The 25,211-nt window shown below is 42.9% G+C and overlaps 3 protein-coding genes across 6 annotated transcripts in view; 2 read left to right on the top strand and 1 right to left on the bottom strand.

Moving 5' to 3' along the window:
• Nucleotides 1-3,185, top strand: part of LOC139478795 (ankyrin repeat domain-containing protein 29-like) — a 43,018-nt gene extending 39,833 nt beyond the window's left edge. For both annotated transcript variants that reach the window (XM_071261423.1, XM_071261421.1), the window contains 2 exons: nt 73-171; nt 1,256-3,185. In XM_071261423.1, coding sequence (XP_071117524.1) covers nt 73-171; nt 1,256-1,447 — 291 coding nt within the window. In that variant the 3' untranslated portion in view covers nt 1,448-3,185. The remainder of the gene's footprint in view (nt 1-72; nt 172-1,255) is intronic.
• Nucleotides 3,186-10,650: 7,465 nt separating this feature from the next.
• LOC139478903 (syntenin-1-like) overlaps nt 10,651-25,211 on the bottom strand; it is a 39,623-nt gene continuing 25,062 nt past the window's right edge. For 2 of the 3 annotated variants that reach the window (XM_071261586.1, XM_071261585.1), the window contains exons 2-7: nt 16,063-16,136; nt 15,301-15,513; nt 14,899-15,060; nt 13,964-14,139; nt 13,215-13,478; nt 10,651-12,274 (exon numbers count right to left, since the gene is read on the bottom strand). In XM_071261586.1, the coding sequence (XP_071117687.1) occupies nt 12,223-12,274; nt 13,215-13,478; nt 13,964-14,139; nt 14,899-15,060; nt 15,301-15,513; nt 16,063-16,116 (921 nt within the window). In that variant the 5' untranslated portion in view covers nt 16,117-16,136 and the 3' untranslated portion in view covers nt 10,651-12,222. Of the gene's footprint in view, nt 12,275-13,214; nt 13,479-13,963; nt 14,140-14,898; nt 15,061-15,300; nt 15,514-16,062; nt 16,137-17,821; nt 17,937-25,211 lie in introns of those variants that run through there. The other variant, XM_071261584.1, reaches the window with a different exon arrangement.
• Nucleotides 22,006-25,211, top strand: part of LOC139478902 (phosphatase and actin regulator 1-like) — an 83,350-nt gene continuing 80,144 nt past the window's right edge. Inside the window, exon 1 of the mRNA XM_071261578.1 lies at nt 22,006-22,178. Within this exon, the coding sequence (XP_071117679.1) occupies nt 22,031-22,178 (148 nt within the window). The 5' untranslated portion in view covers nt 22,006-22,030. The remainder of the gene's footprint in view (nt 22,179-25,211) is intronic.

Here is a 25,211-nt window from a genome sequence, read left to right as displayed (position 1 = left end):
CAGGTAATAAGACTATGCATGCCTATCTTTGTACCTTTGCTTTGGTTGCAAGTATTAAACATATTGTTTCAGAATGGGGAGACACCCCTCCATGCCGCCGCACTGTTTGGTCATTCCAAGGTCATCAAGTTGTTGCTGTCAAGAGGGGTTGACCCCTATGTCAAGAACAAGGTGAGGCTCATTCAAAAGAATTTGTTCTTTACCATAAATGTATGTGCCTTTGAAAAATAATGGGAAACATATAGAAATCAAGAAAGTTTGAGAAGTTTTGCTGTGGAGATTCTACTATAGAGTTGGTTCCTTGTATCCTCCCAGTGTATTGTTCTAATTGTTCACAGGAGGCCTATATTCTCAGTGTTTTGTTCTAATCATTCACAGGAGGCCTATATTCTCAGTGTATTGTTCTAATTGTTCACAGGAGCACGATGTACTCAGTGTATTGTTCTCATTGTTCACAGGAGCACGATGTACTCAGTGTATTGTTCTCATTGTTCACAGGAGCACGATGTACTCAGTGTACTTTCTCATTGTTCACAGGAGCATGACGTACTCAGTGTATTGTTCTAATTGTTCACAGGAGCACGATGTACCCAGTGTATTGTTCTCATTGTTCACAGGAGCACAATGTACACAGTGTACTGGCTCATTGTTCACAGGAGCACGATGTACTCAGTGTATTGTTCTAATTGTTCACAGGAGCATGATGTACTCAGTGTATTGTTCTAATTGTTCACAGGAGCACAATGTACTCATTGTATTGTTCTCATTGTTCACAGGAGCACGATGTACCCAGTGTATTGTTGTAATTGTTCACAGGAGCACAATGTACTCAGTGTATTGTTCTCATTGTTCACAGGAACACAATTTACTCAGTGTATTGTTCTCATTATTCACAGGAGCACGATGTACTCAGTGTATTGTTCTCATTGTTCACATGAGCACTGTGAACTCAGTGTATTGTTCTAATTGTTCACAGGAGCATGATGTACTCAGTGTATTGTTCTAATTGTTCACAGGAGCATGATGTACTCAGTGTATTGTTGTAATTGTTCACAGGAGCACAATGTACTCAGTGTATTGTTCTCATTGTTCACAGGAGCACGATGTACCCAGTGTATTGTTGTAATTGTTCACAGGAGCACTGTGAACTCAGTGTATTGTTCTCGTTGTTCACAGGAGCACGATGTACCCAGTGTATTGTTCTCATTGTTCACAGGAGCACGATGTACTCAGTGTACTTTCTCATTGTTCACAGGAGGGCCAGACAGCATCTGAGCTTGCGAAGGAGGCAGGCTATGAGTACATCACCAAGGTGATAGACAGTATGACTTCCTCTTCAGCCTATGGCATGACAAACAACGATGCTGCCACCACCAGCAATGGCACAGCTGACATAATGGATGACTTACATTCGAACAGCGATGTTGCTGTGACACTCAAGATCTAGCATCATATTAGGAAAAATTGAAACTGTTGCAGACTGTTGTGAACAAAATATAGGCCTACTTGTTTCAAGTTGCTTACTTGAAGTTGTCCTTGTTGTAGTGTCCGACCAGACCCATCTGGTGCTTTATACACCTGGACATGCACACACAATCGTACACAGCTTAAGCAGAAACCTACGCACAGATGAAGCAGGCTGTGAGCGTATGAGCTTGGTGGCCATTTTGTTGCTCCATCCCTGTTTACAACTAATGACAACTTTTTCGTGAGGCACAAACTTTTGTCAGAATTATTGTGACGTATGAACTACAGAGAATGTGTGTACGTGTTTCTGTGTCTGGTCCCATGTGCCGGAGTGTGAACACCTGAAGCACCATGGACAGCTCTTTGCCCAACCATCAGCTACAGTTAAGCCCATCTGTTGTTGAACATGGAGAGATTCTAGGACAGCCCCGCTGCCTGGCATGCATGCACACATAGACTGGGTCTCAGCTTGTGCTACTGTTGGAGTCGGAGGAGGGAGGAGGACTGTAAATTTAAATATTATATATACTTTAAGTATCAAATTAGTTTTTTTTACTATGTTTAGCTTAAGTTTCATGTTTACTTAATGTTGATAAAGTTCCGCCAAATGTTCAAGATCCAAATTCTGAAATATATTTCTATGTACTGATAGTTATCTATTTACTGCATTTTCCTTGGTTTTCGGTTACTTTTCTTTCTTTTTTTTTCATGAGTCTGTGTACAGGTACCAGGTAGTCTTAGTAGCCTAGGTAACGCAGTTGTTACCATGACAACATGAGTGATACCATGGTATCACGTATTGTGTTCCATGCCGTAACCATGGTAACATGCTATCATATATTGATACCTGTTCGACTTGTCAGTTGTTGAGTGAGGGATTGTTTTGAAGATTTTTTTACATCATGTATCATTTTGATTTCATTTAGATTCTTTGGTAGAAAATACATAATAGATGTTCCTTATGGAATGTAGATACCTATTTATAGAGTAATTCCTGGTGCTACATGAGACCGGGCCTGGCACTGTCATATAACATGCCTGCAGCACTGTGTCAACAACACTATGACTTCATCTAGTAATATGTCATATTAATCAGAAGTGTAACCAAACATTTTCCACGCTGGATTAAGTCTTTCTTCAACAACAACCCAGAAAAATAATTTGTTCTTATGCAGACAGAATCTGCCACAACAGTTTATGGTTGTATTGCATGATGGTGTCATTAATTTGGTGTCATTTCTTTGTGAGAGTTATCTCCCTTTTTATGCTGTGAGTGGTTTTGAATGGATATGTTTCTTATCATCATAACACACATTTGTTTGTCATATTGATATATTGTGATGATACATTGCAGCCAATTTCGGAATCTTGCCAATATTATTGTTGTGTTATCAGTCTGTCCTGATGGTTCGTAATAGAACTACTTCCATGTGAGACTATCTCTTCATGTGCTGAGGCTATCTCTTCGTGGACAGTACCATATGTATTCTTATAACATTTACATGCTCAATATATACCAATAGTATATCTTATTTATTTCATATGTGGCTTTTTCTCCAAATAGTTTTGTCCATGATCTGAGTCCATTGTTACTTGAGGGGAATCAGTGCCACAAGCAGGAAGAGGAGGATGCACATATCAGGAAGGGGTTGCAGGTGATGAGGGAAGTGATGGGAGGAGATGGAGGGGATGCAGGTGATGAGAGGGGATGCAGGTGATGAGGGAAGTGATGGGAGGAGATGGAGGGGATGCAGGTGATGAGAGGGGATGCAGGTGTAGAGAGGGGATGCAGGTGATGGGAGGGGATGCAGGTGATGGGAGGGGATGCAGGTGACGAGAGGAGATGTAGGTGATTAGAGGGGATGCAGGTGTAGAGGGGATGCAGGTGATGGGAGGGGATGCAGGTGATGAGGGAATGCAGGTGTAGAGAGGAGATGTAGGTGATTAGAGGGGATGCAGGTGATGACAGGGATGCAGGTGATGGGAGGGGATGCAGGTGTAGAGAGGGGATGCAGGTGATGGGAGGGGATGCAGGTGATGAGAGGGAATGCAGGTGTAGAGAGGGGATGCAGGTGATGAGATGGGATGCAGGTGTAGAGAGGGGATGTAAGTGATGGGAGGGGATGCAGGTGTAGAGAGGGAATGCAGGTGTAGAGAAGGGATGCAGGTGATGAGAGGGGATGCAGGTGATGGGAGGGGATGCAGGTGTAGAGGGAATGCAGGTGTAGAGAGGAGATGTAGGTGATTAGAGGGGATGCAGGTGATGACAGGGGATGCAGGTGATGGGAGGGGATGCAGGTGTAGAGAGGGGATGCAGGTGATGGGAGGGGATGCAGGTGATGAGGGAAATGATGAGAGGGGATGCAGGTGATGGGAGGGGATGCAGGTGTAGAGAGGGGATGTAAGTGATGAGAGAGGATGCAGGTGTAGAGAGGGGATGTAAGTGATGAGAGAGGATGCAGGTGTAGAGAGGGGATGTAGGTGTAGAAAGGGGATGCAGGTGTAGAGAGGGGGTGCAGGTGTAGAGAGGGGATGCAGGTGATGGGAGGGGATGCAGGTGGAAAAGAGATGGGGAATGCAGTGACGACAAACAAAAGACTTCTTGATCATCAGAATTGTTGTACATACTCATTTTTCAGTAAGAACAGGTCCAGCCATCTTTGTTATTTTAGCAGTTGTTCCTACAGTGTGGAGGAAATACACTTTAACAGCGTCTTTCAAAAACTTAATGTAAATAACTACAAAACTCAGAAGCAATGAATCAGCTGTAATGATGATTGTATCATAAATGGTGCTTTGACAAGTGACTAGTTTAATCAATTTTATCTTTTTTTCATAACAATGGTAATCAATTCATTGGTGTCTCTTTCTTCCTTGTGAAAAAATAGCAGTTGTTGTGCAAGTGAAACACTGGTCAGGTAGACCACCCCCAACACAGGCCTGACTTAGTCAGGTAGACTACCCCCAACACAGGCCTGACTTGGTCAGGTAGACTACCCCCAACACAGGACTGACAGTCAGGTAGACTACCCCCAACACAGGCCTGACTTGGTCAGGTAGACTACCCCCAACACAGGCCTGACTTGGTCAGGTAGACTACCCCCAACACAGGCCTGACTTGGTCAGGTAGACTACCCCCAACACAGGCCTGACTTGGTCAGGTAGACTACCCCCAACACAGGCCTGACTTGGTCAGGTAGACTACCCCCAACACAGGCCTGACTTGGTCAGGTAGACTACCCCCAACACAGGCCTGACTTAGTCAGGTAGACTACCCCCAACACAGGCCTGACTTGGTCAGGTAGACTACCCCCAACACAGGCCTGACTTGGTCAGGTAGACTACCCCCAACACAGGACTGACAGTCAGGTAGACTACCCCCAACACAGGCCTGACTTGGTCAGGTAGACTACCCCCAACACAGGCCTGACTTGGTCAGGTAGACTACCCCCAACACAGGCCTGACTTGGTCAGGTAGACTACCCCCAACACAGGCCTGACTTGGTCAGGTAGACTACCCCCAACACAGGCCTGACTTCGTCAGGTAGACTACCCCCAACACAGGACTGACAGTCAGGTAGACTACCCCCAACACAGGACTGACAGTCAGGTAGACTACCCCCAACACAGGCCTGACTCGGTCAGGTAGACTACCCCCAACACAGGCCTGACTTGGTCAGGTAGACTACCCCCAACACAGGCCTGACTTCGTCAGGTAGACTACCCCCAACACAGGACTGACAGTCAGGTAGACTACCCCCTACACAGGACTGACTTGGTCAGGTAGGCTACCCCCTACACAGGACTCACTCAGTCAGACAGACTTCCCCCCAACACAGTGTTAGGGATGAGGCAGGTCCATGTTTTGTGGCAAGCATTGCCTTCTCAACTGTTTTATTTATTTCTATAACCAGTGTATTATTTCTGTAGGACTTTTCTGTTGTTCTGGAGGAACCAACCTCCTCTCGCATGTAAACTATAGCCTTAGTAGTGTCTTAGTAACGTGTGCAATATTCGTGGAAGGGGATTTTGTTAATCTGTGTATCAGTTATACATCAGCTAGTCTAATAACTTCAGGAAATATATGCTCTGTTAAGCAGATGACACCTTTCCCAGTTAGAAGGTGTTGACAATTTCCAATGAACAAACTGAGAACGTCTTAACCATCTGTGAACACAGCAGAGTACATTGTAACCAACTGTTTGCACTGAGAACATTGTAACCTGCTGATTGACTGTAACCAGCTAATTGACTGTAACCAGTTGATTGACAGTAGCCAGCTAATTAACTGTAACCAGTTGATTGACAGTAGCCAGCTAATTAACTGTAACCAGTTGATTGACAGTAGCCAGCTAATTAACTGTAACCAGCTGATTGACTGTAACCAGCTGATTGACTGTAACCAGCAGATTGACTGTAACCAGATGATTGACTGTAACCAGATGATTGATTGACTGTAACCAGATGATTGACTGTAACCAGATGATTGACTGTAACCAGCCGATTGTCATGTGCATGTTGCTACCCAGATTATTGGTCCCTTTACTTCAGTAAGACAACCATATGATTGATTCCTCCAGCATTTGGTTGTTAAAAAAGGTTGCTGAATCAGCAAGTGTGTCGGGTGTGCAGCCCTACGGCAGCCGCGCGGGTCAGTAGGTGTGACAGATGGTGTGTGCAGTTCTACGGCAGCCCCGCAAGTCACCAGGTGTGATAGATGTGCAGCCTACAGCAGCCCCGCGTGTCAGTAGGTGTGATGGATGATGTGTGCAGCCTACAGCAACCCTGCGGGTCAGTAGGTGTGACGGGTGATGTGTGCAGCCTACGGCAGCCACGCGTGTCAGTAGGTGTGATGGATGATGTGTGCAGCCTACAGCAACCCTGCGGGTCAGTAGGTGTGACGGATGATGTGTGCAGCCTACAGCAGCCCCGCGTGTCAGCAGGTGTGATGGGTGATGTGTGCAGCCTACAGCAGCCACGCGTGTGTGCAGGCTACGGCAGCCCCTCATGTCAGTAGGTGTGATGGATGATGTGTGCAGTCTACGGCAGCCCCGCGTGTCAGTAGGTGTGATGGATGATGTGTGCAGCCTACAGCAACCCTGCGGGTCAGTAGGTGTGATGGGTGATGTGTGCAGCCTACGGCAGCCCCGTGTGTCAGCAGGTGTGACGGATGATGTGTGCAGCCTATGGCAGCCCCGCGGGTCAGTAGGTGTGACGGATGATGTGTGCAGCCTACGGCAGCCCCGCGGGTCAGTAGGTGTGACGGATGATGTGTGCAGCCTACGGCAGCCCCACGGGTCAGTAGGTGTGACGGGTGAAGTGTGCAGCCTACAGCAGCCCCGCGGATCACCAGGTGTGATGGATGTGCAGCCCTACAGCAGCCCCGCGTGTCAGTAGGTGTGACGGGTGATGTGTGCAGCCTACAGCAGCCCCGCGGGTCAGTCATCAATAACCTTAACAGTGCAGATATTGTGTACATTTGACCGTATCAATCATTAATTCATGTTTTGATCTTTTATCGCTTGTCTTCTCTCTGGACAAGACATGTTCAACCTTTGTAAAGAGTGTCTTGAACAGAAAGTATAAAAAGTTCCGTTTGACATATCATTATTTGATAGGCTTTGTCCAGCTCTCACAGTTTGAGTCCTTAGTTTTATTTAGTCGCTTTGGTTTTATGGTAATGTTTGAGAACTAAAGTAGTTTTATCTTTGTTTTGTACTGGAGTCTCAGCATTTAGTTCAGATGCATACCTGTATCTGTGAGGAGTAGCCAGCAGATGAGGAGACTAATGGACCAGCAGAACCATCCTTGTGAAGTTTTAATGTTGTAATGCAAGTTTTGTGAAAATCTGCATCAACTTCAATATAACATGCATCTAACATACTGTCTGCTGTCACATGAAACAGACAGGCTGTTCTTGCTACCTCATAGCGATGTGATTGGTTGACACCTAATATGGTGGTATGTGTCAAGACATCTGATTGGTTTAGTGTGTTTGTTATGAAACATTACAGGTCAGTATGGAATATTGGCCCTGATGAAGAAACAGGGACCTGTTCCTTCCAATGTTTCACAGAATAATGTGGAATGTGTGAAGTGACTGCCTCCATGTATAGCTTCAGGTCAAGTTCTTTACCTTTGTTTTTACTGTTTTTATAAGACTTTATTTTGATTCATATTCCCATTATTTATTACTTTGATTTTCCTGCATGAAGGGGAGACAACTAGGAAAGAAGGTTCCGTTGTTAGGAAGTGGGATGCTAGCCAGTTGATACAGACTCGCATATCAACAATATACATAATATGTCAGAACTTTCAATATCTGTACAATATCTATACAATATCTATCTGGTGGGGGACCCTGTCCAACCTGACAGTCTCATCTGTTTGAGATTAACAAACTTGCCTTGCCAAAACACTGGGACCTCATCAATAGTTAACTGCGTTCACCTCACAGCTAGGCAGTTGTCTGATGTTCACTGCTTTCATTATTAAAGCTAAACATTACTGACGTCTAACTTGTCTTCTAAACATTGTTGACGTCTAACTTGTCTGCTAAACATTACTGAAGTCTAACTTGTCTGCTAAACATTGTTGACGTCTAACTTGTCTGCTAAACATTACTGAAGTCTAGCTTGTCTTCTAAACATTGTTGACGTCTAACTTGTCTGCTAAACATCGCTGACCTCTAACTGGTCAATTGATATTTCACCTCCTTGATTTCCTTGACTAACAAATTTGCTTGGATAGGTCAAAATAAAATGAAAATAAATTTGTGCATCTGAAATGTGTTTTGTCTTTTTTAGCATGGTATGGTTGGTCTGGTCACCTGGAAAAAATGGCTGATGCTAAATTGGTTTCAGATGAGTCGTGTTTGTCATTTCTAGAGTAACAGAGATGCATTCATCACTGAAGGCTCGTTCCCTTTACCAGTGGATTTCAATGGTCAGAAGATGATGCGTTTCAGTCATAAGTGGCATCAAGTAAGTGGGGATGCTGTGTCTCAGTCATAAGTGGCCTCAAGTAAGTGGGGATGCTGTGTCTCAGTCATAAGTGGCCTCAAGTAAGTGGGGATGCTGTGTCTCAGTTATAGGTGGCCTCAAGTAAGTGGGGATGCTGTGTCTCAGTTATAGGTGGCCTCAAGTAAGTGGGGATGCTGTGTCTCAGTTATAGGTGGCCTCAAGTAAGTGGGGATGCTGTGTCTCAGTTATAAGTGGCCTCAAGTTCGTGGGGATGCTGTGTCTCAGTCATAAGTGGCCTCAAGTAAGTGGGGATGCTGTGTCTCAGTTATAAGTGGCCTCAAGTAAGTGGGGATGCTGTGTCTCAGTTATAAGTGGCCTCAAGTAAGTGGGGATGTTGTACCTCAGTTATAAGTGGCCTCAAGTACGTGGGGATGCTGTGTCTCAGTTATAGGTGGCCTCAAGTACGTGGCGATGCTGTGTCTCAGTTATAGGTGGCCTCAAGTACGTGGGGATGCTGTGTCTCAGTTATAGGTGGCCTCAAGTACGTGGGGATGCTGTGTCTCAGTTATAGGTGGCCTCAAGTAAGTGGGGATGTTGTACCTCAGTTTTAAGTGGCCTCAAGTACGTGGGGATGCTGTCTCAGTTATAAGTGGCCTCAAGTAAGTGGGGATGCTGTGTCTCAGTTATAAGTGGCCTCAAGTACGTGGGGATGCTGTGTCTCAGTTATAAGTGGCCTCAAGTACGTGGGGATGCTGTGTCTCAGTTATAAGTGGCCTCAAGTACGTGGGGATGCTGTGTCTCAGTTATAAGTGGCCTCAAGTACGTGGGGATGCTGTGTCTCAGTTATAAATGGCCTCAAGTTTGTGGGGATGCTGTGTCTCAGTTATAAGTGGCCTCAAGTACGTGGGGATGCTGTACCTCAGTTATAAATGGCCACAAGTAAGTGGGGATGCTTGAAGTACTTCTCAAGAGCTGTCAAAAGTGTTCACATATAAAAACTTTCACTGCAGCTTTATACAGAGTTCCCTCTACCGATTTTCAGTTTGTGGTCCCAACAAAGACTACATCTTGTCTCTGACATGAATATATTTTACGGATAAAAAACAGTTGTTAAATAATTGTTATGAAATATAATAAAAAGGAGCCCACATACTCTCTTCATTTTCAGAGAATAAACAAATCTTCATTGCTATAACTGCTTGGACTTTCACAACACTTGTACTTATTCCTATCACCCATCCCTGACATTATACTGAAAGTGGGTAAGACAGGACTATTTACTGACCATACTACCTCTTCCCATAGTGTTTTTTTCCTAATACAGGATATTTACTTGGCGAGCTAAATACATAGTGTTTATTCCTAATACAGGATATTTACCATCCCCAAACACAAGCGTGATAACCTCTTTGTCATAATGTCATTCTTCAATTCTGTGCTCGAAAATCTCTTTCCATCTCTCAAACATTACCTAAACATTGCAATTTCCCTGGAATGTTGCGCATTAATGTATATTACGTCAGAGGGTAAGTGATGTGTCAGTCGGACAGTGACAGTAGCCAATATAGTTCCACCAGAAACCTGTTTCTTACACAGTGGCGTAACCAAGGCTCGCTAAATACAATGTTTATTCCTAATACAGGATATTTACCATCCCCATGTGCTAATACTGAACACTGACAGCTGGAGGTGAACTGATAAGTTCTGTCCAAGCTCTGTCCCTGCTTGTGAATTCAGCAGATCTGTATGGACCCTGATCCTGCATGGGCTGTATTGGCTATATTTGTTTCAGGGTTTGTATGACAAACTGGTCCCAACGGATCTACAAAGTTTCACTGACCAACAGTAAATGTCTTAAGCTATTTGGCAAAAAGATCAAACAAATTTCAAAGATGCCATTGATCCTCAGAGCTTCAACAGCTATTTATATCTGCATATATACTTAATATGATACTCAATTAAGAACTTCCCTTTCATTTTGTGGGAGTTCATTGGAGAATGCATCTTCATAAAGTGAGGGCCAAACTGGAGCTTGTGACCCTTTCATACAATGTTTGGCCATCAATCTGTGTGAGTTCATTGGAGTATAAATCTTTATAAAGCATGTAAAGTGGTTGTTAATTTTCATAATTTCGTAAATCTCTATTTTATACCTTGAATGATGTATCCACAATTTCACCCACACACCACTGGCACCCACACAGAACAACAAAAACATATCTAGCTGTTATTAGTTTTATTCAAGTTGACTCTCCAGGAGCATAGCTACATAAAAATGTTGCATGAATAATTATGCAATGGTTTAACAAAGTAAATTTCAACATGATCATAGATTATACATTATTCTTTTTAAAAATCACATATAGCACTGAGTGACAAAAAGAGACATCAAACTTGAAGAAATTAAAAATCTTGTACAAACAATAACTTGTTAATCCAAAGCACGACTGTGATAAGCTGTGCCTTAATTAACCTGCATAGGTCCAGCTACTGACAAGAAAAAAACAACACAAACTATTATCACAAAGTCCACTAGTGCTGCTGTCTTTCAGGTGGTGCCAAGATTGACCTATTTCACAGTCACAGGACCGCAATAACTGTGCATCATAAGGTGAATTCTCAACACAATAAACGGTACAAACACTCTCAGACACCTGACTCGATCATGGACCGGTCCAATGATCCATCTGCCCAAAAGAACTAAATGATTTGCATGTGTTTGACATTCAGGTCTTACCCCAAAATAATAATATGGAATCTTGACTCAACACATTGAGCTTTTTTTCTGATAATATGCATTTCACTTACCAAACATTAATGACATCAATCTGTTGTGTTGAAAGTGATGGACACATAGAATTCTAAGTACCGGGGTATGTAAAGAAATTCCTTGTTGACGAACTTACCCCCATTCTCTTGTAAAATGTACAAGATGAATGGACCAAAGGCACAAAATATTCTCAGAAAACTTGATTGCTTGACTTACTTGTAATGATAAATATCAAGTATCCAATCCTGTCATATAGTGGAATTTTGCAGGGGTTGTTTGACTCAAATAGTTCTAAAACAATACTAAAAATAAAAGCTTGGCATTGCCCTGCAAGTTCAAGATCAAACACTTCATGACCACAAGTCATGATTAGTAGGACTAATTCCGATCAGATCTGTGGATGAAATATTTTGTGAATGAAATTCTTCAAAAGGGACTGATGAATATAGCACACTGGGATCTTAATATACAAATGTTGAAATCATTTCACATTACATGTGACTAGAACTGAAAGAAAACAAAGAAAACAGCTATCCAAAGTTCAACACTAAAAATAACTTTCAAACATACAGGAAATATTTCAAAACATTAAAATAGGGGGGAAATACAGAAACACTTCATTTACTCTAGAATTACAAAGACTAAGAGAACTGTATGAAATAAATGTGCATCATAAACTACTTCAATGTTTTTATTTCAAGACACATAACCAAATCAATACATGTATCTTTACCATACTCATGAATATTCAATTTTTTTATAGCTTATACATAACACTATGTACATATTTTGTCTCAGGGTGGTTTTAAGCATTTGGTCCAAGATGAGTTTCCCTTATGAAATGACTGGCCTATATACAGAGCTATCCACATCTTCCCAGGGACCACCAGTCTTCTCAGAAACAACCATCCTCCTTGTCGTCTATCAAGTCATGCAAGCTATATACAGATGTTGACAAATAGTAGATGGTTTTCACAAGGTGGGTGTGACACCTGCCAATCAGTCTGTTTGCAACATCACATGTTATACCTCTGGGATAGAGTGGTCCATCTTCTTGAAAAGGGAGCCTCCCATGCTGAAACAACAGAGGAAGGTGTGACAAAAACGGTAGGGATGCAGGAAGCGCTCGTAAAATCCCCGCCAAACGTAAGATGAGTTACAATTGTACATCGTATCACCATTATTTCAGCCATAAAGCGACAGGAACAAGTGCATATGTACACAATTGTCATGAATACAAATTTATATTTAAAAGCAAATTTGTAAAACATATTTTAGCACAAGAATATTATTTACAACTGCTAAAGACAATGGCAATAAGCCACCAGCAACCAAAGCTAGGCCACCTATCTGGGGATCATGGGGACTTTCGGAGCCTTAGCTTCCTGCATCATACCCCAGCTTCAGCTACTGGTGGTTATGCACAATACTAGCAAATATTTAAAAAATGCTCAAAGATGAGTTGGCTTTAAATCTAACACTGGATGATGATAGTCACATTAATTATGATAGGAATTACATATCGTAAGATCGACAAGTGTATTTCTGCATCTAGGTGAAGTATATATTAGTTATCATTTCAATTCTTTTATAATTTGCTGTTAATCATATTCACACAAGATTACACAATATGTTAGTTGCAAGAACTAGATAATTGTGTTGGTTGCAAGAACTCATCATCCAAAGGAGAAAGTATTATCCTGTACTTTATCTCTTTGGGACACATGGGCGTTTCAAATTATTTACCGTAAAACGCCAACCGTGATGTATGTACATTATTCTACTGGCAACATCTGATGGCACAATATAAGCATTCATTTTGTCACAGTCTAAACTTGGCTTAAACTCAGCATTAGTTCAATTATTATGCTTTGATTTATTTCAAGAGCAACCTCAACTGAACCAGTTGTCTTCTAAATGGCCAACAAGAAAGTAGTAAAACCTAGCCAAGCTGCTAAACTGCGTCCCTCTAGGGAAAGCAGATCAATGGTGTGTGGTGTAATGGAGATACTCACCACTTGATGATGTGGTCATAGATAACACAGGGTACCAGTGTGACAGTGATGGTCCTGCCGCCAGCGTCGATGATGTCACCAATACGATTATCCGTTAGACCAATTACATTCTGTCCATTGACCTCTGTAAGCTGATGGTCAGTCAACACTCCGTTACGAGCGGCGGACGAATCTTTCACAATGGACTTGATGCGCCCATCCTTGAACACGAAGCCAATGTAGCCATTGCTGTCCTTCTGCATTGTGATTGTTCTCTCAAAGGGTCTGCAGCAATAGAGATGGGATATCAACAAGAGATCAGCTTGAAACGCCTCTATGCTACTACTTTCACTTTACACTACTACTTTCACTTTACACTACTACTTTCACCACTACGTTCACTTACAAAACAATTGCTACAGCACATGTTCAGAACTGCAATGGAAATTAGGTCGTTTCTTAGAGAGTGTCAAATTTTGGTATCAAAAAATATTTTTTTCAGATCCAAATTTCTATTGTGTGTTTTGCACCTGTAATCTCACAGGAAAACAATGGCCATGTCAAGCTTAAGAGCTATCCCAAACTTCTACCAATGTGCTTGATTCGTGCTTTGATCCGTTTCTAAATTTGGTTTTTCCTCAGCAGTATTGTGTTTTGAAGTGGTATTCTACTTGGGAAGCTGGATACCTCTGAACAGGGTATGGTAATATGTATCGAACTATATCATCACCAGAGTCTGGGTACATGTTTGGGTTGTGTATTTGTCGCACCTGTCTCGGACAGCCATGGTGATTCTCTCCGCTGCCGCCTTCTTCAACTCCTTGTGAGCCTTGTCTGTGTCCCAGCCTGCTACCGTCTGCCCGTTGATCTGCAGGATCTGATCCCCAAACCTCAGGCCAGACAAAGCTGCTGGGGAGTTGTCTTGCACCAGACACACAAACAGACCCTGAAACAAACACACAGCCATCAGACACACAAACAGACCCTGAAACAAACTCACAGCCATCAGACACACAAACAGACCCTGAAACAAACACACAGCCATCAGACACACAAACAGACCCTGAAACAAACACACAGCCAGCAGACCCTGAAACAAACACACAGCCATCAGACACACAAACAGACCCTGAAACAAACAAACAGCCATCAGACACACAAACAGACCCTGAAACAAACACACAGCCATCAGACACACAAACAGACCCTGAAACAAACACACAGCCAGCAGACACTGAAACAAACACACAGCCATCAGACACACAAACAGACCCTGAAACAAACACACAGCCATCAGACACACAAACAGACCCTGAAACAAACAAACAGCCATCAGACACACAGACACTGAAACAAACACACAGCCAGCAGACACAGACACTTAAACAAACACACAGCCAGCAGACACACAAACACACAGCCAGCAGACACACAAACAAATTTGTATTAGACACACAAACGAACATCATCAACACAAAACATCCAAGGTTTAACCTACGCTCCAACACACTCAACTCATATCATAACGTTAGTTTATGTACTTTTGATTAAATTGGCTGATTTGATCTTCCATCGATGATTACCACTGAAAAGCCTTAATGATATTTGTTTACATCAACAAATCTTCATATAAGTAAGTTATTAAGAAACTTGCTTCCATTAGCGAGACTGCTGATGGTGCTACTGCTAACATCCAACCACTCACATTGTTGACGTGTCTGACACGGAGTCCGACTTTGCCAGTGCCATCTTTGCACATGACCACCTCTCGGATGCCCTGCTTGATCTCGGCCCGAGCTAAACCCCGGTTGTTCCCTGTGACGGGGGCAACCTGCATGCTGCCTGACCCACTCTGTCGCACTGCCACCTGAAATAGGTTTTGCATAAAGATACGGTAACATATTCAAAACATTTTTACCACCACACAAAGTTTCAGCCCATTTAATTTAGAAAATCAAAGATGGACACAAGGTAATCCTGTTGAATTTACAATTTTGATGCTTGGAAGAACTTGAACCCCATCAAGGTTTTATAGTCAGGAATACATACACTACCTTTGAGAAAAGTGATTATTCTTTGTGTGTTGATGTCTATTATTTGAACGTACCTGTGTTGGGTTAGCTGGTACTACAGCCATGGAAGCGGTCATCTCGGGTGTGATTTGTAGTCCCATGTACTCCTGTAGAGATGGGTACATGGTGTTGCTTGGCCCAGGAGCTGGGGTGTATGCAGGTGGTTGCTGGGGTGGGTAGGCCCCCTGGGGGTGGGGGTAGGCAACAGCTGGAGGAGCTGACACCTGCTGCTCATACTGGGCCTGGGCCTGAAGACAAACAATCAATTTGTTTATCAACCATGACAATCAACTAATGAATCCTGCACTTTTCTTATGGCATGCTTTCTTGTGAAACTGTGTGTCTTCAAGGGGGTTGATGGTACATGCAAATCAACCAGTAACTAGTGCTTGGCATCACTCTAAAATGTATTATCAATCATCACTTCACATGTATCACTCTAAAAGATTTGATCAATCTTCACTTCACACGTTGAACTGTAGTTAAACAAGTTCAATATCAACATGATGAATCAATTGATTTAATGAGAAAGTTAGTAACAATACAGTATGACTGAAGTGGCTGGTCAGGAGAACAGATGCAACGACATCAATCCACTTTCTTTGACAAGAAACAAGTCATTTGCAGTGGGCACTTCTAGATCTATCAGCTAGATTGATTTCAAGCAACAACAGCTACAGACATATAAATTCACTACCATGTATAATCAAATAAGTAATGAACGTTATGAAGGTCAGGGTACCAAAACCTTATTTTCTTCCCCATGATGGACCAAGCATGATAACAGTTATTTGTACCTGTGCCATCTGGCCGACCTTCATGTCCTCCAGTGATGGGTAAATGTGAGACATTGTGCTTAGCTTTTTTCTTTCTGAAAAAAACAACAAATTAAAATGATTAATTCATACTTCATCAATCCTTCAAATACTAATAATACTATTACCAGGATTACTAAATCATCCTTGTACCTTTGATCATGATAATTTCATAAAGATAGCAAGTTCTTTAATACAGGTGATTATGAAGTAATGGTACTCATCTGATAGTGCTGATATTGCATCATCATAGATATCCATTTCTTGCCATAACAAATTAACAACAAACAATGAAGGACAAATCATCATAATTAGAATGTGAAGAATTATAAGCCTGCATGAAAATAGCTTTGTTGTTTCCATCCATGTTCGACCTACATCTACTTTGGTGTAGAATAATGTATATGATACAGCACCCAGGTGAAAGATGCACTGGCTTGTCCACCCCGGTTAATCATAGGATTAATGAGAGTAGATGTCATTGTAAATATGTAAAAGTAAGGCCTGGTCTAATATTAGAACATAATTTGACCATCGAAACAATCCTTATACCTTGTCAGTAAGTTATTCTAACATTAGACCATCTACAATTAATATCGATAATCCTGAACCAGAGACGGACTGGGCTCAAGTAGGATGTCATTTATATTTGAGGTATTAAGATGTCACTTGGACCACAGACTTGTAAAATAAAATGTCTTTTATTTATAGAATTGATGTATTTAAACAAGTGTTTCACAAGAGGTTTAACAACAAAATGCCCAAATATTTAACAGATCTTATTCTGATTAAATATACAATAATCAGCAACATTCATAAAAACCCTTAGATTGGTACAAGATTTCACTTGATTATCCATTTTTAACAAAAGTCTTTATGATTAAAAGTAGGACTGTTGTATTCATGATAATCCTGCTTGAAGACTAAGGTTGAGTCCAATCTGTGAGGGGATACTAGCATTCCGGAAAGAAACAACTGATATCACAATAGCATGACAACGTTGACGGTACATCCAGGTCACCTGACAGTGAGTTCACCGAAAGAGTTGAGTGTTGTCATATCCTGCTTACTCTCATCCCATCATTGTGAATGACACAGCCCCAAAACTTTCAATATATTTTCAACACAATCCTGAGACAACAGACGATTGTCATTAGTAGAAGATCACATGCCTAGTTTCAACAATAGTGATACAATGTTTCAACAAAAAATACACCTAATCTAATAACATTAACCAGATATCTCCAATAGCATATGTGATATCATGTCTGAAAATATGGAGTGAAATATGGAAGATGTTGATATTGAAACTTTTCTTCATAAACAAAAAGAGATTTTAAAATGACACGAAGGACGAAATATGGGTCATACAATCACCTACTTCCCTCTTCTTCGAATATCAAACAGAAGTTTCATAAAACCAGACAATTTCTACCTGTAAACCGAGGCTGTTTTGTCAGATTAGTTCCATCAGATACGATGATGGATTTGAAAAGACTCGCAAATTCACTGTTTCAATATCATTTAAATATAATCGACACAAACTAATCATGAAGGTCTTGTTAAACGTGTGAAGGTATGGAGTTAAATGAACGACGCCCAAGTTGGGTCTGTTACCAGTGTAGGTTAGTTCCTCGAACATAACAACATGTCGCAGACATCAGCCAACTCCGTTACCGCCTTGACATCAGTATCTTACCTTTCGTCCCAATTATATCTACTGATGTATTATTCCACTTACCAGATTTATCCCTGTTGAAATGATTGTCTATTTGACGATGTTGTTTCACAATTCCACCTTATATTTATGTGGAAACTATTGAATGACGTCACGAGTCATATGCCTGTGACATCAATCACAAGATACGAGACTGAATAGCTTCCTAACGACTATATTCATTCATGAACCCTTCAACGGACTTCTCGTGGAGATTCGCTATGATTATCTGTTTTCAAATTCCAGAGTTGGATAATAAGTTATGTTTTGTGCTCAGAAGTTTTTAATTATTATTTTACTTATATTGATCCATACCTGTATATACTTGAATCATATCTGTATGTGCGTGCGTGCGTACGTGTACCATTAATATTTCCAGTGTCATCCATTACAAACCGTGGTGTATTTATAAGTATTTAAGGCGAAATAACGTCAGTTCCTATTTATGTGTACAACAGTTTCCATGGCGATTATGAATGGTGTAGTTTAAGGACATAACATTTCAGATATCAACAGCAGACTGGATGCGTGATTGTTGGTATTTTTTTCTTTTCTAAATATTTAAGATAACTAAGATGTTGAAATAACTACAGAAGTTTCTCGCGAGCTGGTGTTTCTATGTTTTAAATAAACCCAATTACGACTGTTTTTAATTGAGCTATGACTTATCCAACTGAATAGCCATCATCAGATGATAGGGTCACGTGTAGTGATACAAACTGCTATCGTCCTGTACGTGGTGTCGCGAATTGATGATGCTGTGCTCTATATCTGCTCCAGGTTGTGCAACGTGCTGATAATCTATACCAGTGTAAAAGATTTATAAACATTCATCAATTCTGTCACTCTGTGTCCCCTACTCTGGCGAATCTCCCGCCAAGTGTATCTGCTTCTATCTATTACTGTCTTGCACCCACGTCCATCTGGGGAGTCTCCCGCCAAGTGTATCTGCTTCTATCTATTACTGTCTTACACCCACGTCCATCTGGGGAGTCTCCCGCCAAGTGCATCTGCTTCTATCTATTACTGTCTTGCACCCACGTCCATCTGGGGAGTCTCCCGCCAAGTGCATCTGCTTCTATCTATTACTGTCTTGCACCCACGTCCATCTGGGGAGTCTCCCGCCAAGTGTATCTGCTTCTATCTATTACTGTCTTGCACCCACGTCCATCTGGGGAGTCTCCCGCCAAGTGTATCTGCTTCTATCTATTACTGTCTTGCACCCACGTCCATCTGGGGAGTCTCCCGCCAAGTGCATCTGCTTCTATCTTCGACCGCCTTGTATCCACGTCCATCTGGGGAGTCTCCCGCCAAGTGTATCTGCTTCTATCTATTACTGTCTTGCACCCACGTCCATCTGGGGAGTCTCCCGCCAAGTGCATCTGCTTCTATCTATTACTGTCTTGCACCCACGTCCATCTGGGGAGTCTCCCGCCAAGTGTATCTGCTTCTATCTATTACTGTCTTGCACCCACGTCCATCTGGGGAGTCTCCCGCCAAGTGTATCTGCTTCTATCTATTACTGTCTTGCACCCACGTCCATCTGGGGAGTCTCCCGCCAAGTGTATCTGCTTCTATCTATTACTGTCTTGCACCCACGTCCATCTGGGGAGTCTCCCGCCAAGTGTATCTGCTTCTATCTATTACTGTCTTGCACCCACGTCCATCTGGGGAGTCTCCCGCCAAGTGTATCTGCTTCTATCTATTACTGTCTTGCACCCACGTCCATCTGGGGAGTCTCCCGCCAAGTGCATCTGCTTCTATCTTCGACCGCCTTGCACCTACGTCCATCTGGGGAGTCTCCCGCCAAGTGTATCTGCTTCTATCTTCGACTGCCTTGTATCCACGTCCATCTGGGGAGTCTCCCGCCAAGTGTATCTGCTTCTATCTTCGACTGCCTTGCACCCACGTCCATCTGGGGAGTCTCCCGCCAAGTGTATCTGCTTCTATCTATTACTGTCTTGCACCCACGTCCATCTGGGGAGTCTCCCGCCAAGTGTATCTGCTTCTATCTATTACTGTCTTGCACCCACGTCCATCTGGGGAGTCTCCCGCCAAGTGTATCTGCTTCTATCTATTACTGTCTTGCACCCACGTCCATCTGGGGAGTCTCCCGCCAAGTGTATCTGCTTCTATCTATTACTGTCTTGCACCCACGTCCATCTGGGGAGTCTCCCGCCAAGTGCATCTGCTTCTATCTTCGACCGCCTTGTATCCACGTCCATCTGGGGAGTCTCCCGCCAAGTGTATCTGCTTCTATCTATTACTGTCTTGCACCCACGTCCATCTGGGGAGTCTCCCGCCAAGTGCATCTGCTTCTATCTATTACTGTCTTGCACCCACGTCCATCTGGGGAGTCTCCCGCCAAGTGTATCTGCTTCTATCTATTACTGTCTTGCACCCACGTCCATCTGGGGAGTCTCCCGCCAAGTGTATCTGCTTCTATCTATTACTGTCTTGCACCCACGTCCATCTGGGGAGTCTCCCGCCAAGTGCATCTGCTTCTATCTTCGACCGCCTTGTATCCACGTCCATCTGGGGAGTCTCCCGCCAAGTGTATCTGCTTCTATCTATTACTGTCTTGCACCCACGTCCATCTGGGGAGTCTCCCGCCAAGTGCATCTGCTTCTATCTATTACTGTCTTGCACCCACGTCCATCTGGGGAGTCTCCCGCCAAGTGTATCTGCTTCTATCTATTACTGTCTTGCACCCACGTCCATCTGGGGAGTCTCCCGCCAAGTGTATCTGCTTCTATCTATTACTGTCTTGCACCCACGTCCATCTGGGGAGTCTCCCGCCAAGTGTATCTGCTTCTATCTATTACTGTCTTGCACCCACGTCCATCTGGGGAGTCTCCCGCCAAGTGTATCTGCTTCTATCTATTACTGTCTTGCACCCACGTCCATCTGGGGAGTCTCCCGCCAAGTGTATCTGCTTCTATCTATTACTGTCTTGCACCCACGTCCATCTGGGGAGTCTCCCGCCAAGTGCATCTGCTTCTATCTTCGACCGCCTTGCACCTACGTCCATCTGGGGAGTCTCCCGCCAAGTGTATCTGCTTCTATCTTCGACTGCCTTGTATCCACGTCCATCTGGGGAGTCTCCCGCCAAGTGTATCTGCTTCTATCTTCGACTGCCTTGCACCCACGTCCATCTGGGGAGTCTCCCGCCAAGTGTATCTGCTTCTATCTATTACTGTCTTGCACCCACGTCCATCTGGGGAGTCTCCCGCCAAGTGTATCTGCTTCTATCTATTACTGTCTTGCACCCACGTCCATCTGGGGAGTCTCCCGCCAAGTGTATCTGCTTCTATCTATTACTGTCTTGCACCCACGTCCATCTGGGGAGTCTCCCGCCTAGTGTATCTGCTTCTATCTATTACTGTCTTGCACCCACGTCCATCTGGGGAGTCTCCCGCCAAGTGTATCTGCTTCTATCTATTACTGTCTTGCACCCACGTCCATCTGGGGAGTCTCCCGCCAAGCGTATCGATCTGCTTCTATCTTCGACCGCCTTGCACCCACGTCCATCTGGGGAGTCTCCCGCCAAGTGTGTATGCCTGTATATATGACTGACATGCACCCACGTCCATCTGGGGAGTCTCCCGCCAAGTGTGTATGCCTGTATATATGACTGACATGCACCTACGTCCATCTGGGGAGCTTCCCGCCAAGTGTGTATGCCTGTATATATGACTGACATGCACCCACGTCCATCTGGGGAGTCTCCCGCCAAGTGTGTATACCTGTATATATGACTGACATGCACCCACGTCCATCTGGGGAGTCTCCTGCCAAGTGTATATATGCTTGTATATATGACTGACATGCACCAACGTCCACCCACACCGTCGTGCCCCTTACTCCCCCACCCCTTCTGTATAGCATTGTCTCTCCTTTGCGGATTATATTTTCACTGAAAAATATTTTTATTCACTGTCTGTTTGTATGATATTTTGCTCTTGAATAAAAGCCACAAATATCCACATGTTTTAAACACGTTGATCTGGACGAAATTCTGTTAGAGAGTGACTGCCCAACCGCGTTACTTTAAATAGTCTTTGGGCTAATAGTATCGAGTAAAAATAGAAAACAATCGTAATCATTACAAAATATCTTCAGTTAAATCTTGAAATTGTGTAAACTTTCAACACTTATTCATTGTAAATGAACAAATTAATTATGAAAAGCGAACATAAATAAATAAAAACACATTTTGACATCTGTGACCCAATGCCGGAAGTAGCTTATCGTAGAGGAACTTCGATCATGGCCACCAAAACAGACGGAGCGACTGAGAGACCGAGTTATAACCGACAGCGAAGTAACAGCGATCCACAGCCGGCAGTTGATGTTCTAAACGCTCTAAACACTGACAAAGGTATTTACCTAAAAATCGCATTGAATTGTGAACAACCTCCCCTCCCTGCTGTAAAAGCCCACGCCCTAAAGTTGAACTGTTTACAAGCAGTCGCTCATAAAATGTCCAGTTTTGAAAGGATTTGTCGGGAGTTCAAAGGTAGCCCTAACTCACTGGGTTGGTTGTTGGCGCGTACTTCGTGCATCTATATCAGCATGCACACACTGCATTTGTTGTGTTTTATTCAAGCTGTGGACGATTTTATTTGCAATTTGCTTATGCATAGAGATAATGACCAGGTCAGCTAGTTCGTGGGCAGGTGCCTGACTTGCAGAATGAGTAAAAACATGGATATCCGTGTTTTGTACTGTTAGGAGTGTTTAGACTCGTGGGGTAAATACATAATGAGATAAGAATATTTATCTCAGTCACATCAAGTGGCATTCTTTGTGTATTTTGTGTGTGACACTGCACCGTGTCCCAGACAAGTGTGTTGCTCTTGTGTCAGTATGGGACAGCATGATTCTCTTCAGAAATCTCACTCAGTAATTGCCACCCATTAACCCCACTTTTTAGGAATGTAGGATTCCTGTTTCTCATAAATTAATTATTTTATGACATGTAATTTGCAAACCATTACAAATTTCTCATTTTCTAAGCTTTACAATGAGCTAAAAATAAATGGATGAATATTCTGCTTATTATCCAAATAGGTAAGGTAAATCTAATGTCGATATTACTCATACATCAACCAGTAAAGAATTACAACTAGTCACATCAGGGCTAGAGTCATTGGAATGGGGACTGAGGCAGTAGAAATTTCATGAGCTATAACACAGAATCAGGAAGTGATATTCATGTCACTTATACAATTCTGAGTGTATCTAATTTAGACTGTATCTATCCCGATTAAATTCATTCTTATGTCGATAAATTGCGCCTTCACCCAGTCTAAGCACCATTGCTGTAAATATCCGAGATCAGTAGATTGGTATGAGAAGCTACTAATTGGCTTACTGCCAGCTTACTTAGAGAATGACAGCGGTCATACTGGCCTGCATCCATGGCCACCTGTTTTGTCAATTGTTAATTAATGTTGTCATTAGCTGGTACATGAAAGAAGGGTATTTGTATAGTAAATAACAGTTGATGTATTACAGCCCAACAAAAGAAGTTTTCGTCACACATGCACAAAGTAATCTTGTCTTTTCCTGTCAACCTTCATAATGTAAGTATGCTGGGCAGAGAAAAGACGTCTATTAAGATTGTGGTGATTGTTTCATTTGCATCTTCTTTCAATGTCTAATCTCTGTCTGATGGTAGGACTTTCAATGTCAAGGTCTGCAGTAAGGCTATCACTACATTCTGTATTCGATGTAATAAGCACCCAGGGCACTCTCAAAATTAGAAATAGGGGTCTCTTATTAGAATATTATTTTGGTGAAATAAACAGAGTTGAAAGATACATTTTTTGGTTTATCCTGACAGCCTGAAATGTTTATGTACGACAGATATATTTTTCCAGAATTTAATTATCCATAATAAAGGGTGCATATAACACACAAGTGCGTATTATACACAAAAAAATAAGTCTTGTGTACATTGATCAATCGGATGGGGTGCTAATTGTGATTGTTCCCTAGCCAATATATTAGCAAATTTCGCCTAGGGCACTTATTAGAGCAGGGCGTTTATTACGCAGCATACGGTATGCCATAGATGCTAATGAAAGTTACAATAAGACCTTCCATGTCAAGATCTGGAGTCCTCTGTAACACTAACAAGTGCCCCCTCTGTCACCTATATAACACTAACAAGTGCCCCCCTCTGTCACCTATATAACACTGACAAGTGCCCCCCTCTGTCACCTATATAACACTAACAAGTGCCCCCCTCTGTCACCTATATAACACTGACAAGTGCCCCCCTCTGTCACCTATATAAGGCTGACTAGTGCCCCCCTCTGTCACCTATATAACACTGACTGGTGCCTCCCTCTGTCACCTACATAACACTGACAAGTGCCCCCCTCTGTCACCTATATAACACTGACAAGTGCCCCCCTCTGTCACCTATATAACTCTGACAAGTGCCCCCCTCTGTCACCTATATAACACTGACAAGTGCCCCCTCTGTCACCTATATAACACTGACAAGTGCCCCCCTCTGTCACTTATATAACACTGACAAGTGCCCCCCTCTGTCACCTATATAACACAGGCATGATTGTCATGAGGGTGGAGTGGTTCAGGTATGATTGTCATGAGAGTGGAGTGGTTCAGGTATGATTGTCATGAGGGTGGAGTGGTTCAGGTATGAATGTCATGAGGATTGAGTGGTTCAGGTATGATTGTCATGAGGGTGGAGTGGTTCAAGTATGATTGTCATGAGGGTGGAGTGGTTCAAGTATGATTGTCATGAGGATTGAGTGGTTCAAGTATGATTGTCAAGTGGGTGGAGTGGTTCAGGTATGATTGTCATGTGGGTGGCGAGGTTCAGGTATGATTGTCATGTGGGTGGCGAGGTTCAGGCATGATTGTCATGAGAGTGGTAGACACATGGTTGTCATTGAGGTTTAACGGTACAGGTATGATTGTCACGAGGGTGGTGTGGTTCAGGTATGATTGTCACGAGGGTGGTGTGGTTCAGGTATGGTTGTCATGAGGGTTTAGATGTACAATTGTTTTGGGAACTGGACACTAAAACCCAATGCATAATAGACTGGTACACTATGTTCTGATACACAATGCCCTGGTACAAAATGCCCTGGTACTCTATAGAGAAGTGAGTGGTTTGTGATGTGATGCTGTCTGGATGTGGCTTAGGACATGCCTACAGACATGCTTCATTTGTGTTTTCCTCTGTTGCCTGGCAACAAAATATTTAAGCTTGATTGATTTGTTTACCACCTTGCATGTAGGGCTTCTGTTAGCTTCTGACCTGGATCGTCATTATCTGCTAAGTTGCTTCCCACAGCAGGCAGTACCTACATGAACAAGTGTCTAGGCTTGCAGACAGTGGTGGTAATGCTTGCAGGCAGTGGTGGTCATGCTT

Source organism: Haliotis cracherodii, unplaced genomic scaffold (genome assembly GCF_022045235.1).
Source record: "Haliotis cracherodii isolate W230 unplaced genomic scaffold, xgHalCrac1.p SCAF_4, whole genome shotgun sequence".
In the NCBI taxonomy this organism is placed as follows: Eukaryota; Metazoa; Mollusca; class Gastropoda; order Lepetellida; family Haliotidae; genus Haliotis; species Haliotis cracherodii.
The sequence above is the reverse complement of the archived record's forward strand: the minus strand, read 5'-3'. Positions and strand labels throughout refer to the sequence as shown.